This window comes from Monodon monoceros, unplaced genomic scaffold, assembly GCF_005190385.1.
Source record: "Monodon monoceros isolate NGI ecotype Baffin Bay Population unplaced genomic scaffold, NGI_Narwhal_1 Super_Scaffold_3, whole genome shotgun sequence".
NCBI classification, from domain to species: domain Eukaryota; kingdom Metazoa; phylum Chordata; class Mammalia; order Artiodactyla; family Monodontidae; genus Monodon; species Monodon monoceros.
Window position 1 is genome coordinate 54,749,618 of NW_021703780.1, and position 14,294 is coordinate 54,763,911.

At 38.6% G+C, this 14,294-nt stretch overlaps 1 protein-coding gene and 1 pseudogene across 4 annotated transcripts in view; both read left to right on the plus strand.

Moving 5' to 3' along the window:
* Positions 1-14,294, plus strand: part of GOLGA4 (golgin A4) — a 113,843-nt gene that overhangs the window by 29,948 nt on the left and 69,601 nt on the right. For all 4 annotated transcript variants that reach the window (XR_003796798.1, XM_029243980.1, XM_029243979.1 and 1 more), the window contains 3 exons: positions 1,249-1,314; positions 10,048-10,362; positions 13,910-13,957. Coding sequence is in view for 3 of the 4 variants with exons in the window: in XM_029243980.1 (XP_029099813.1) it covers positions 1,249-1,314; positions 10,048-10,362; positions 13,910-13,957 (429 nt within the window). In the remaining variant the exon portion in view is untranslated. The remainder of the gene's footprint in view (positions 1-1,248; positions 1,315-10,047; positions 10,363-13,909; positions 13,958-14,294) is intronic.
* On the plus strand, positions 11,304-13,564 carry LOC114907892 (annotated as a pseudogene).

Below are 14,294 nucleotides of genomic sequence, written 5' to 3' on the forward strand. Positions count from 1 at the left end.
GAGGAAAAAATTCAAATGTATTGCAAGAGTGAAAATAGTAATGAGTCACATAAGATTTCTTCCCCCTTCCCCAGTATCCATTATCCAGTGTCAACAATTAATAAGTCATGGCCATCTTATTACCATACCTCCCTAACCACACCACTCCCACCCTCCCCACACATGCAGATACCCTCTGCCCATTCCTGTGGGATTATTTGAAGCAAATTTCAGATATCTTATCTAAGTATTTTGGTATATATTTCTAAAAGATAAAGACTAAAAATATATAACCACAATACATTTATCACACCTAAAATTATTTCTTAGTATCAAATACCTAATAAGAGTTCAAAAATTTGAGAACACTTTTGCAAAGCTGAGTGCCTTCTCCACTTGTATTTAAGAATAAGAAGAGTCATATATTTGACTCTTTCTTGGTTAGCCCTAGAGTTGCAGGGGAAATGTACTTTCAAGTTACTGAAACATAGTGGCTAGTATTTCGTTGAATGCTTTTGTTTAAAACATGGAAGTTATTTTATCATGAGCTGCTTCTATAGCTTTAACTTTAGTTAGACACTTAGTATATTATGAATGCAATGTAGAATTTCGAATCTCGAAGAATATCATCCATTATGGAACTCATGCTGGTATGATATAGTCAGTAGAATGTTGTGTAACTTGGAGCATTTGTCATACCAACAAAAGAAAACAAAAAGCTTTCATATGTGGAAGAAATTATTTTTAATTATAAGTTTTTCTGAAAATTGTCATAACAATTTCATTTAGACTGCTGGCTGCAAATGAATGAGGCATTTCCATTTCTTGTTGCTAAGATATTTTTCAGAGCTTAGCCCAAATAACTTTAAATATTATTTTACTGTAAGGAACAATTGACGTTACTTTTTCTGGATAGTTTTCTACTTGAATGAGTTTTGCTAATTGAATCCCTGATGTTAATTTCATATTGAGGGAAAAAGCTGGGGAGATTGTAATGGGGAGAGGTATGTGATTAGCTTGAAATAAATTTGGCTGCATACTAATCTTTGCTATTTGGTTACAGATATTATAGCAAAATGAATTTTCTAAAATACTTACCATACTAGTTTTGCCTTGCATGAAAAATTCTAATAAGTGAACAATTACTAATTTTGTTTAACAGATAAATGTATCTAATAGGTTTTGGTACTTGGCCTTTCTTTGTTCTTAACAGTTTTAAAATTTTAGTTTTCTGATCCTTTCTTTACAATGTTTCTTTCTTTTTCTTAGAATGCATCTATCCAAGGCATGAAATCTCCCGACAGTGTTAATGGAAGTGAACCCACAACTCCTCAGGTCCGTTATTAATGTTATGTAAAAGAAATAGCAAGTCATTTCAGGATGTCAGTCAATCAGTATTATTAGCATTTGACTTTACATTGAAACAGTGATGTCTGAACATTGATACAATGTCTATGGTAAATCCAGGTTTCTTGATGGTTTCTTGGAAAAAGTTTAAAATGAAAGCAATACATGTATATATATATACCAGTCATGTAAGATTCCATTATTACTCATTTAAAAAACTAATGGCACTGAAGAGAAAACTTCGGGAAAAAAGACTGATTTTATAGTAAAAGATTATGGAGTAAGTCATTTTGAAAGACATGTTGAGTTACATATTCTAGAAGGGAGATGTGAAGAAAATGGGATTTCTTTTAAAGTTTGTTCTAATGCAGAATATCTTACTACTAGAGAATTTAGTTTATCTTTGATTTTAAAAAGTTATTTGGAGAGTGGGGCTCATGTAACATTCTTTTGACTCCTTCCAAAAAAGAAAGAAAGAAAGAAATTCATTAAAAAAAATCTTAATGATAGCAGTGTCTGAGATGAACATTTATTTTCTTTGGCTTTAGTGATTATTATTATCATTAACCTGGCTGTTCTCAACAGTCTCTGTGTAGAGCAATAACATTTCTGATTCTGTGAACCTGGAGCAGGAACATGGGCAATTTCTGAACTAAATCATGTAGATTAAACATTCTAAAGTATTGTCTAGCTTTCCAAACTCCATGAAAAGGTTACCTGTGAGCTGAGAGTCTCATTCTTTTCAGGGAGGCCGGCCAGGCTCTGGGCATAGTCCACGTCCCTGGGCTTTGAGCAGCATCCCCTAAGTCCTCTACAGATAAATCATTCTCTATTAGTGCCTTGAGGTAGGGGTAAAATATTGGGAGGCACCAATTTAAATGGTACTGGACAGATCCAGTGATCTTGAAGGAATATTAATTAGAATTAATTAGATAACCAGCTTTATGATCAAATTCAGGAGAGATTTAAGTTTAATTAAGGTGAAGAATGAACATGGGTGATATTCAGGAAGTTAATTGTGTTTATTAAGTTTACTGTGTGTCAGGCATTGTTAAGCATTTTATGTATATGATCTCATTTAATTCTCATAACAAGGAGACACCTTCACTCAGAGACTGTTTTTTACTTTTATACAAATTTCTGACAAGTTGGTTGTTGGTTGTTGTTAGCAAATTAGGAACAGGGGGTATCCCCAAAGTGGGTAGAATGCTTACTGTGGTTGGGCAGCAGGAAATCAGAGTTGATACCAAGGTAGAAGAGGTGGTGAAAAGCAAGCCCAAGAGTTTATAAAGTGTAGCTGCCCGTGACCCCCTTACTACTGGGTAGAACATCCTCTGTAAACCAATAGAGTTTGGCACACAGTGTAATGATTGTGGTGGGGATGTCATTAAAAAGGGTTACTCACTGTCCTTATTTAAGAAGGCAGAAAAGTGCAGTATACCTGTCTCAGAAAAATTTCTGTTAAATAGTTAACTCTTAAATTATTTAATGCAGTACATAAAATTCAGCTAATCAAAATGATTATTCATTCATTTCCAAAGGAATGCAGGTAGTTGACATTTTACCTCAAACAGACTTACAAAACTCAGATATTTGAAAATAATTAGTGTATACCACCATGTAATAGAGAAAAATATATTTTGCAAAACAGGTATGTATGAGCATTCATCCTTATCTGAGAAGCTGTGAACTAGTTTTATTGGATCACAGTTTTAGTGTTTTAGCAGTTTAGGATGAATCTAGGATCTAGTATTACCCTCTTATTGTATAGATGAGCTATCAAGCATGAAACTTTAAATTATTTGCCCAAAGACCAGTGGCTAGTTATTGATAGTGGGATTATCATAGATAGACAAAAACATCAGTCTACCCCACTATAATTTTTTGCCATGTATTGCCTCATTTAAGTTTATATGCTGTTAAAACAAAATGAGAATAAACTAGTGGTTGCTGGAGCTGAGGAGGGTGGGGAGGATGGCGATATAGGTGAAGGGGATTGAGAGGTACAAACTTCCAGCTATAAAATAAATAAGTTACAGGGATGTAATGTACAGCACAGGGAATATAGTCAGTAATATTGTAATAACTTTGGTGTATAATCTATAAAAATATCGAATTACTATGTTTTATGCCTGAAATGAACATAACATTGTAAGTCAACTATACTTCAGTAAAAACAATAAAAAGTAACAACAGAATTTTTTTAAATTGAATAGAGCAAATCATAGGGATTTAAATGACCATTCTCATATGCTATTATTTTTTTTAACTATATGAAAAAGTCTGGTTTTGAAAATCATTTATGATTTTTTTTTAAAAGCAAGTCAACCTCTGTCAATTTTTAAAATGTATTTATTTATTTTAATATTTGGCTGCTTCGGGTCTTAGTTGTGGCACGCAGACTTCTCTCTAGTTGTGGCGTGTGGGTTTTTTCTCTCTCTAGTTGTGGCACATGGGCTCCAGAGCACGTGGGCTCTGTAGTTTGTGGCACATGGGCTGTCTCCTTGAGGCACACGAGCTCAGTAGTTGTGGCACGCGAGCTTAGTTGCCCTGTGGCGTGTAGGATCTTACTTCCCCGACCAGGGATCAAACCTGCATCTTCTGCATTGGGAGGCGGATTCTTTACCACTGGACCACCAGGGGACTCCCTATGAATTTTTTAAAAAGGAGAAATTATAGTAGTGTAGTTAAATTTTGAAATTTCTGTTGCCATTTTTTGAATACTGCTTTTAATTTTATTTTCAACAGTTATGAAAAATTTCAGTCATACAGAAAAGTTGAAAGAACTTTATAAAGTGAACATGTGTATACCTACCACCTAGATTCTATCATTGCTATTTTACTTTTCTTTTCTTTTTCCTTTTTTTTTGGCTGCACTGCACAGCACATGGAACTTCCCTGTCCAGGGATTGAACCCATGCCCCCTGCAGTGGAAGCTCAGAGTCTTAACCACCAGGGACCACCAGGGAAGTCCTGTACTTTTTTTTTTTAAAATCACAAATCTGTCCATATATTCATTCCTCTATTCGTCCCTCAATCCATTTTATTTTTCTGATGCCTTTCAGAGTAAGTCGCAGGCCACAGTACTAATGTTTTAGTATGTATATCATTATCTAGAGTTCAGTGTTTGTAATTTCTATTTTGAAGTGAATTTTATATAAAATGAAATATACAAACCTCAAATGTACATTGACTGATTTGTACATCGACACATACATTTGACAAATGTATGTGCCAAACCCATGCACAGGTTATAGAAGATTATCAACACACCAGAAAGTTCCCTTATGGTCTTCCCTTTCAGAGGCAATGTGTTGTAATTTTTTTCCACCATACAACACATTAGTTTTGCTTATTTTAGAACTTTATATAAGTGACCTTACAAGTATGTGCTCTTTTATGGAAGACTTCTTTCACTCAGCATTATGTTTGTGAAATTTCATCCATGTTGTGGTTATCAGTAGTTTGTTCCTTTCTATTGCTGTGTAGGATTCGTTTGAATGAATATTCTGCAGTTATTTACCTATTGATGGACACCTGGGCTGTTTCCAGTTTTCTGCTATTACGAATAAAACTATCATGAATGTTATTGTAGAAATCCTGTGGATGTATGTTTTCATTTTTTTCTTCTTGAGTGTTATTGATTATGTATTAATGCTTTTTGATGATTTCTAGAATAAGATATACTATATGTAAAAAGTGATACATATCATTTTGATCAAGCATTGAGTATTTGAAGATCTCCCATTAGATCATCATTATCATATTGCCAGGTTAAGGTTCAGCTGAACAAATGTGTAATAACTACCTACTTTGTGGAAAGCACTGAGGCAAGACTACAGAGATAGAGAATATGAATTCTGTTCTAAGAGAGTATAAAGTCTGGGATGAGGGTGTGTGTGGCAGATATAATGATAAGAAAATGTATTTAGTGCTTCCTGCATATGAGGCACTATTTTAAATGCTTTTACTCATTTAATCCTCATAGCAACCTACTAGAGTAGTGTTGATTTATAGATGAGGAAATTGAAACAAAGAGGTCCTAAAGCTAATAAATGGTAAAACTGGGATTCAAATCATGGAGTTTTGGTCAGAGTCTGAGTCTTAACCCCGGTGCTGTATTGTCTCTGTAGTTGTTCTAAGGCATAAACAATTCAGTTAGTTGTTATATCAGGAAGTAAGTAACTAATGGTGAGTCGGAATGCAGTATGTGCTCCAGTAGTGGTCCTGGTAAAGTGCTTAGGCCATTGAGAAGGGTTGTTTCTGATGGGTGAAATCTGAGGTTTCCTGGAAGAGCAGAAACTTGAGCTCACTTTTGAAGGATGTCTGAGTTTCCATGCGCAGAGAAAGTTTGGGTGATAGTACAGAGGCACACAAGGATGCATTTATTCAGGGAACAGGAAGTTACCTGTTGGAACTCAAGTTTTTGTTACATGAAGGGGTGGTTTTACAGAGAAATGGGTCTTGGGAAGTGGGAACCTTGAGTATCAGCTAAGGATTTTGAACTTTATATTTAGTGGGAGTTCAGTTTAGGAATTGGAATGAAATGATCTGAATTATGTTTTAGAAAGACAATCCTGGTGACCATGTGGCAGGGGCAGATTGGTAGGTAAGAGATTTGAGGCAAGAGAACAGAAGGCTGCTACAGATATCCAGCTGGTAGAGGATAAAAGTCTGACACTGTTGGGGAAATAAAAAGGAGGAATGCAAACAATGTAAAGTGGGGGAGACAGAAAGGAGCTAAAAGTAACTCTGTGTTCATTTATTTTCATTTATACATTTCTCCTTCTCTAACCCCCATCAGCTTTTTAAAAAATGAGTTATAAATCAGTGAATGTCTTTGGTACCAGAAACCTGACAATAGTTGGAGCCAATGGGAGTTTAGTTTTTCACATAGCAGAAGGGCTAGAGACAGTCAGTCATTAAGGACCCTTCTCCGTTTGGCTTCTTGTCCCCCCCTCCTTTACCTTCTCATCCTTCCCACTGCCTTTCACCCTCACAGTTACAAGTTTGGCCTCCAGGAATTGCATCTCCATTGTTGACAGGACAAAAGGCATATATATTCCTTTTTATCAGGAAAATAATATCTCTCCTAGAAGGTTCCATCCATTTTTTTTTTGGGCCACACCACGCAGCTTGTGGGATCTTAGTTCCCCGACCAGGGATTGAACCCGGGCCCCAGCACTGAAAAGCATGGAGTCCTAACCCCTGGACCACCAGGGAACTCCCGAAGGTTCCATCCTTTAGATTCCCACTTATAGTTTACATTATTGGCTGAACTTAGGCACAGGGCCCCCTCCTGGCTGAAACAGAGTCTGGGAAAAGCTAACTTAAAAAAATCCTTTAATTGAAATGTAATATCACAATGTAATAATGTATACAGAAAAGTATCATGTATTCCTTGTACAATTTACTGAATTTTCACAAACCAAACACAACTTTGTAACCAGCACCCAAAATCAAGAAACAGAAATTACCAGCACGCCAGAAGCCCTTGTGCTCCCTTGTGCTCTCTGCTCTCACCTCCCCCTACCAGGGGTAACCACTATCCTGACTTCTAACTCTATAGATTAATTTTGCCTGTTTCTGACTTTATGTAAATGGAATCACTAGTGGTTATTCTTTTGTGTCTGGCTTCTTTTGCTTAATAACTCTGTTAGTGTTAGTGAGATTCATCTATATTCTTGCTTGTGGCTATAAATCTTTAATTCTCATTGCTGTCTAGTATTCTGTTAGTGAGCAGATGACAGTTGACTTATCCCATCTGTTATTGATAGGCATCAGCAGTGGTTTCAGGTTTGGCGCTATTTTAAACAGTGCTGCTATAAACTTTCTAGCGTATATCTTTTGTTGAACATATGTATACATTTCTATTGTGTATATACTTAGTAGTGAAATTGCTGGTCTGGAGAGTACGTGTGTGTTTAGTTTTAGTAAATACTGGTACTTTTCTGAAATGGAGTGTTCCACATCCTCACCAATACTTGGAATTTTCCATAGTTTTAATTTTAGCTATCCTTGTGGATATGTAGTAGTATCTCATTATGGTTTTTATTTGTATTTGAGAAGGTGAATGTTTTAACCTGGCTGTATTGTCACCCTGCATGAAACTGGCATCTGGTGGAAAGGAAGAAGGGAGGATTGGATATCAGGTGATAGATACTGTTGATTGTTTAGCTCAAGCCAGTCATGATGCTAAGTGCTTCACATGTATTAATGTAGTTAGTACTCCTCACAAGCGCCCTACGAGGTGAGTGCTGTTGTTTTCCCCAATTAACTTATGAAGAAACAGAGGCACAGAGGGGCTATGTAACTTGCCCAAGGTCATATTGCTGGAGACTTGAGCCCAAGAAGCCTGGCTGCAGAGCCTGTGCTCTTAGCTACTGCATCTTATAACCAGAAGAGTCTGCCACATAAGCTTGCGTATAACATTCTTATTTGTAAGTTTGTCTTTTGTTTTGTTTTAGTCTTCTTTCTTTAATAATAATGATAATTGTTAATGTTTATTGAGTATTTGCTGCATTGTAAGCAATTTGCATGTACATATTAACTCATTCAGTCCTTGTGGCATCCATATGAGGTGGGTGGTATTATTATTACCATCATTATTATTTTTATCACCCCCATTTTAGAGAGGGGGAAACAAGACTAGTGAGGTTAAGTAACTTGGTCTGTGTCATGAACATCGTGGTGGAGCTGGGATTTAAACTTAGGCAGCCTTACTCAGCAGCCCATAGGCTGAATCACAACACTCAAACTCCCAAGCAGGGCTTCCCTGGTGGCGCAGTGGTTGAGAGTCCGCCTGCCGATGCAGGGGACACAGGTTTGTGCCCCGGAAGATCCCACATGCTGCGGAGCAGCTGGGCCCGTGAGCCATGGCTGCTGGGCCTGCGCGTCCGGAGCCGCAACAGGAGAGGCCACAACAGTGAGAGGCCCGCTTACCGCAAAAAAACAAAACAAAACAAAAAAACCTCCCAAGCAGAGTAGATGTGACAGTTTCTCAGTTTATGAGCTTCTGCAAATACATGTCTTTGAAATTTTTCATTACCTCCTGGCTCACCCTAAAATAACAACTGTTTCTAGTGTTATTCAAACTTACCTCACTTGTTTGTCCTAAGGCAATTTACAAGGAGATTGTCTGTAAGAGCTGAAAAGCACTTTTTGCATGGGTCAGAAGCGGATGGTAATGGAATAGCGGTAAAGTGGTTCTTCAAGTTTTTGAGCATGAGGGTCCCTCCTCTCCCTTAAGACTTTCTCTACCCCACCCCAGTATAAAGGTAAAACTTGCACATTATGAAAAAAAAAATTTGGAAAGTACAGGAGAATAGAAAAATGAACATAAAAATCATCTAAAATCTTACCACCCAGACCCACTCACTGTTAACTTTTGGTGTTTGTCCTTTAACAACCTGATTCTAAGGGTGTTTATGTAAACATGCATACAAATTCATAAGTATATGTAACTACGTTAAATCAAAATGAGTTCACAGTGTATGTGTTATTTTATAACCTGAGTTTTCCCATTAATAGTATGTCTTGAACCTTGTTACATACATTGTGGTTTATATAATGTATCCTCTAGTGGTGAACATTTGGGTTGTTACCACTTTTTACTGTCATGAACGTCCTGTGATAAATCTGTGCGTATGCAGGGGGTGGGCCCCTCTTACTCCCACCTTGCCAAATACTATTATTAAATCTCTAAAATCTATGAGTAAAGTATTCCTGGTCTGATTTTTTTTTTTCTTGTATATTAAAGAGAATCTTTTTGTTTTCCTGTAATCTTTGCCTATACATGACCTCAGTCTCCCCTGAGCATTTCATTCCTGGCATCTTTGAGATCTTGCAGTGACCCTATTGCACTAATGAGAATGAGTTTCTAGGAAACACCTGAAATACTGACTGCTGTCACGTGAACAAAAAAATGCAGCTTACAATAATGCAGTTTATTGAATTATATTATTTTCCATTGCTGTTGTTCAAAATAATGCATCATTATTAATATTAATATTCTAATTAAGAGAACAGCTCTTGCTTATCACTGTTTCTAACATCAGACTTACTGATCCATGTAGAGGGACTCTAGCTCAGACTTTTTAATGGTCCTCCGTGATTTTTTTATGCTTATTTTTATTGCCGGTAGACAGTGGTAATTAGAGCAGAGTTAGATATCCCTAGTCAGCTCTGCCTGGCATTCTGTTATTGAGCAAAATGGGTTCACTAAACATTACCCTCTGCCCGAGAAGAGTGATGAGGAATCTGCGCAGGCCTTCATGCAGACTCCAGATGCAGCCACACACTTCACAGTACATACCCACATTTTAGGCACTGGGTGTATAGTGGTGGTATAGATGACCACTGCCTCCAAGGGTCTTACAGTTTAGTGGACAGATCTCACAGCACACCTGTGAGGTTGGCTGGGAAAGTATGGCTTCCTTCTTTTTACAGATGTGCAAACTGAAGGGAAGTGACTTAGTGAAGGTCATTCCACTGCTTGGTGACAGACCTGGGACCTACACCCCAGTCCTCTGACTGTAGGTCCAGCGCCTTTTCACAAATAAACAGGTGTCTCTTGTTTTTCAGAAAACAGTGTATTGTGTAAAATGTCAGGAATATAAATTAAATGTGTTAGCTTTCTATAGATTATTGCTGGTGATTAGGGAATTATAGAAGTCTAAATATGTATTTTAACCCACATGTTCTGATGCGTTTTGGTTGCAGTCAGGTGACGTGCAGTCTTTTGCACAGAAGCTCCAACTCCGGGTGCCTTCCGTTGAGTCTTTGTTTCGGAGTCCAATGAAGGAATCTCTATTCCGATCTTCCTCTAAAGAGTCTTTGGTACAAACGTCTTCTAGAGAGTCCCTGAATCGACTTGACCTGGACTCTTCTGCTGCCACCTTTGATCCACCCTCTGATATGGAGAGTGAGACCGAAGATTCACTAGGGAATTTAGACAGTCTCAGCAAAGAACATTTGATCCAGTGGTTGCGAAGAATGGAACGAAGGTTGAATGGCTACAAAGGAAAATGTTCTGAGGTAGGAGCGTGACTTTTTTGTTGGTATGAAAAGTTCCTCCCCGTATTCTCTAATTCATATTACTCTCTGGCCTTTATGCCTGTCATTGGCTGAACTGTCAATTCCCTGGCTACGCTGGATACTGATGGGGGATAGTTTGTGGAAATATCTAATTAAAGACCTTCAGTGGTACTGAGGCCCTTTGACAATACTCTTAGTAAAATTTTGGAGCAGATTGTTGCCCGTAGCCTTTTGATTCTCACATTCTGTGCCCCTCTCTCCAGGGTTGCTTGGACACTCAGCTCAGAGTTCATTGTCTTTCCTCCTCACATCCCTTCCCTTGTTCATCTTCTAAGTGTTGTGGCTCCAAAATGACCTCTTCTGCCAACCAGATTCCATTATTTCTGACCCCAGATATGTGCACATTTGGTGCATTCTCATTGGACCTACATTTACAATTTGCCTCAAGTGAATCTTTTAACTGCTGGATCCCTTGACAATGTTTGGTCTAAGAGGAAGGAAGTGGTGCTGCTCCTTCACTCCTTTCGTTCCTTTAGAAACATGGCACCTTCCCTTTGGGCTGATTGTATTAGTTGCCCTTGCTGTCCTGTGCAGTTAAAATGTTCTTTCTCCGGAAAGCCTTTCTGGACAAAGTTGCCCGTGGCTTCCTTTTTTAAAAAAACAAAAACCAAAAAAACCCCATGGGCTTCTCTGGTGGCGCAGTGGTTAACAATCCTCCTGCCAGTGCAGGGGATGGTTGTTTGAGCCCTGGTCTGGGAAGATCCCACGTGCCGCGGAGCAGCTGGGCCCGTGCACCACAGCTACTGAGCCTGTGCTCTAGAGCCTGCGAGCCACAACTACTGAGCTCGCGTGCTACAACTACTGAAGCCCGCATGCCTAGAGCCCGTGCTCCACAACAAGAGAAGCCCGTGCACCGCAACGAAGAGTAGCCCCCACTCGCTGCAACTAGAGAAAGTCCGAGCACAGCAACGAAGACCCAACAGCCAGAAATAAATAAAATTTAAAAAAAAAAACCCATAATGTTTTATTGTCTTAATGCTGATAAATCAGCATTGTAGTTAATTTTAATTAATGAATAATAAAGTTCAAGGTTAGAGTATAAAGTTAGCTGTTACTTCTATTTCCAATTTGGCTGTAATATGGGTAGTTTTACCCTGCAGCCAAAAACAACCAAAAAAACTCCTAGATGAAATATATAAAATATCTTTTTAAAAGTACAAAGTGCTCCCCTCTTTGTCTTCTCCGCACTGGGGCCAGCTCTCCTGCCGTGGCCTCTCATCTGAAAACGTACGCTTGTGCCAAGTTTGTCTCCACCTCCTCCTTGATCGAGAGAACCTCTGCACTACTGAGCTGATCACTGTCTACAGTGATGCTGAAACAATAGGAGACACTGACAGATGAGAGCCACAGCAGCTTGGCAGCCCCGAGTCCCCTGACCACCTCACTTATTCCTAGCCACAGCTTCCAAACCAGTGCCATTTCAAGGGACATTGACACGGAAACCAAATTCATTGGAGCTGGGGCTGCCACAGTAGGGGTGGCTGGCTCTGGGGCTGGAATTGGGACTGTGTTTGGTAGTCTCATCATTGGTTATGCCAGGAACCCTTCTCTGAAGCAACAGCTCTTCGTCTGTGCCATTCTGGGCTTCTGCACTCTCGGTAGCCATGGGGCTCTTTTGCCTGATGTTGGCCTTTCTCATCCTCTTCGCCATGTGAAGGAGCCGTCTCCACCTCCCATAGTTCTTTCTCTTGTGTCTCGTCTGCCCTGTATGTTCCTTTTCCTGTACCTCCCCATTTTTTTTTTGGCTCAGTGTTTGACAGAGGGAAGACAAATGAATACTGTATTAATAAGAAAAAAAAAAGTACAAAGTGCTGACAAAATAGGAAGGAATTATTAGGTTAAAATCTGTTGGCTAGCTGGAACCCAGAGATGTACACAGGGCATTAAGGCCATGTATCTCATAAGGCACATGTGGAATCTGGCAACTTTTTTCTTTAAATTTTTAAAAAAAAATTTATTTCTGTCAAAGTTAATAATGGTCCTGAATTTGTTTGTTTAGATTTATGTTATTTTCACTAACCCATGGCTTTTAAGTTTGAAGCTTGGGCAGCCGTATAGTTAGTATTTAAATGTACAAGACACTATGCATTTTATGTTTATGGTGCCATTAAATTTTGCACCATCTCTGTGAAGTAGCTATTTATTAGCTCTGTTTTGCAGAATAGAGATTAAGGACTCATAGAGAGTTACTCATAGAGATTAAGTAACTTGCTTATAGTCACACAGGTAGCAGTTGACAGACTCTGCATTGATTCTAGGTCTTTCTGGTTGTTTCCGCTCTTCTGTACTACCTCAGGTAAAGCTGTGCGGCTTTTTAGGGATGGAAAGAGCCCATCGTCTTTGTCTCCACCTTTCCTTGCTACTGTAGGTACCTAGGATGGTAGTGCTGTAAGTGCCATCTGATTGTTGTGTTACTCTTCCACTCCCACTCCTCCCCCCACCCCTCACCCCCACCTTGAGTACCGGTTTCCTAACTGGTCTTAAGTAATAAGAAGGGGAAGATCCTGGTTTAAGGCCGAATTTTGGTTTTTTACATCCTTATCCCTATCACTGGACTCGCCTTCCATTGCTGCCTGCCTCTTGACTCAAAACATCAGTAGACACATTCGAGGGCACACAGCAGCCTTCCAAGGAAAATGGCAAGGCCAGAATCGGGAGTGCTTTCTCCTGAAGCTGCAACCTGTCTCTTCAGAGCCCACTAGCACCTCTAAAGTGGGTCCAAATAATGCGGTGGAGCCATGTGCTTAGCCTTCCGATGAGAAATGCTATATAATTTATAGTTGTAAAGGTTTATTACTCTGTAATTTCATCAAGTTTTGCTCGAATGTTTAAATATCATTTTTAGGTTAAATGGTTAAATATCTCTTTAGAACCTGACATAGCAGTTTTCCTCTGTTGGTTGTGAGTTGCTTCCCTCAGATTTTCATAGAGCCACGGTCACAGGTCCTACACCAGAGAAACTTTTAGAGATCAGTTACATGGTCTATTACAGCCCAAAGCAAAAAATCACCTGAGGAGCTAGTCAAAACACACATTGTTGCCTCCGCCCTCCCTCTGCTTCTCATTCAGTTAGTTTGGGGTGGGGCCCAAGAATTTCTGTTTCTAGCAGGCTCCCAGGTGATGCTTTTGCTAATGATATTGATATGTGACCACAGTTTGAGTAACCTTTAAGCAAGTTGTCTCTAATCCCCACCTATAAATTAGGTACTGAAATTTAAAGAGGGGTGTGTGTGTATGTAAGGTGAAATCAAATGGAGATTTAATATCTTTCTTTATAGAGTCAGTACATTTTATATTTTAGAAATACATTTCCTATGTTATTTAGTTTCAACTGCATATACATCTAATTAGGTTGAATTGTCTATAAAAGGATTGCTTTGATTTATTTTCTGACTTTCATAATGAGATGTTTTAGCAGAGTTTAGAATAATTAATTGCATTTATGTAGGAATGACTGATGTTATTAGTGACTTTTTCTTTATTTTAGCTTGTTATAGCTTATCAGACTCTTCAGAGAGAGAAGAAAAAGCTACAGGTAAGTGATTTGTTGGCTGTTATATTGATTCATATATAATTTTAAAAATAGAAAGGATCTTTTAATAAGATAGTTCTAACACTCACTTTTAATAACTCTTCATATGACCAGAGTATTTCAGCTGTCTTACCATTGGGGATTTTGATAAAGAGAATGATTGAGAAATCTCAGATATTTAACCTCTGGTAGGGATGGGCTTCCTTGAGTTCTGGATCCCTGCAGTGTGTAAGAGGTTTGGATTTAAGGCATGTTTGCCTCTTTCAAGCATCATTCCTGGTGTGCCAGTGTGCAGGGTGCATCTTTGTTTTAGTGGTAAAGAGACGTACAACTTCGAAGC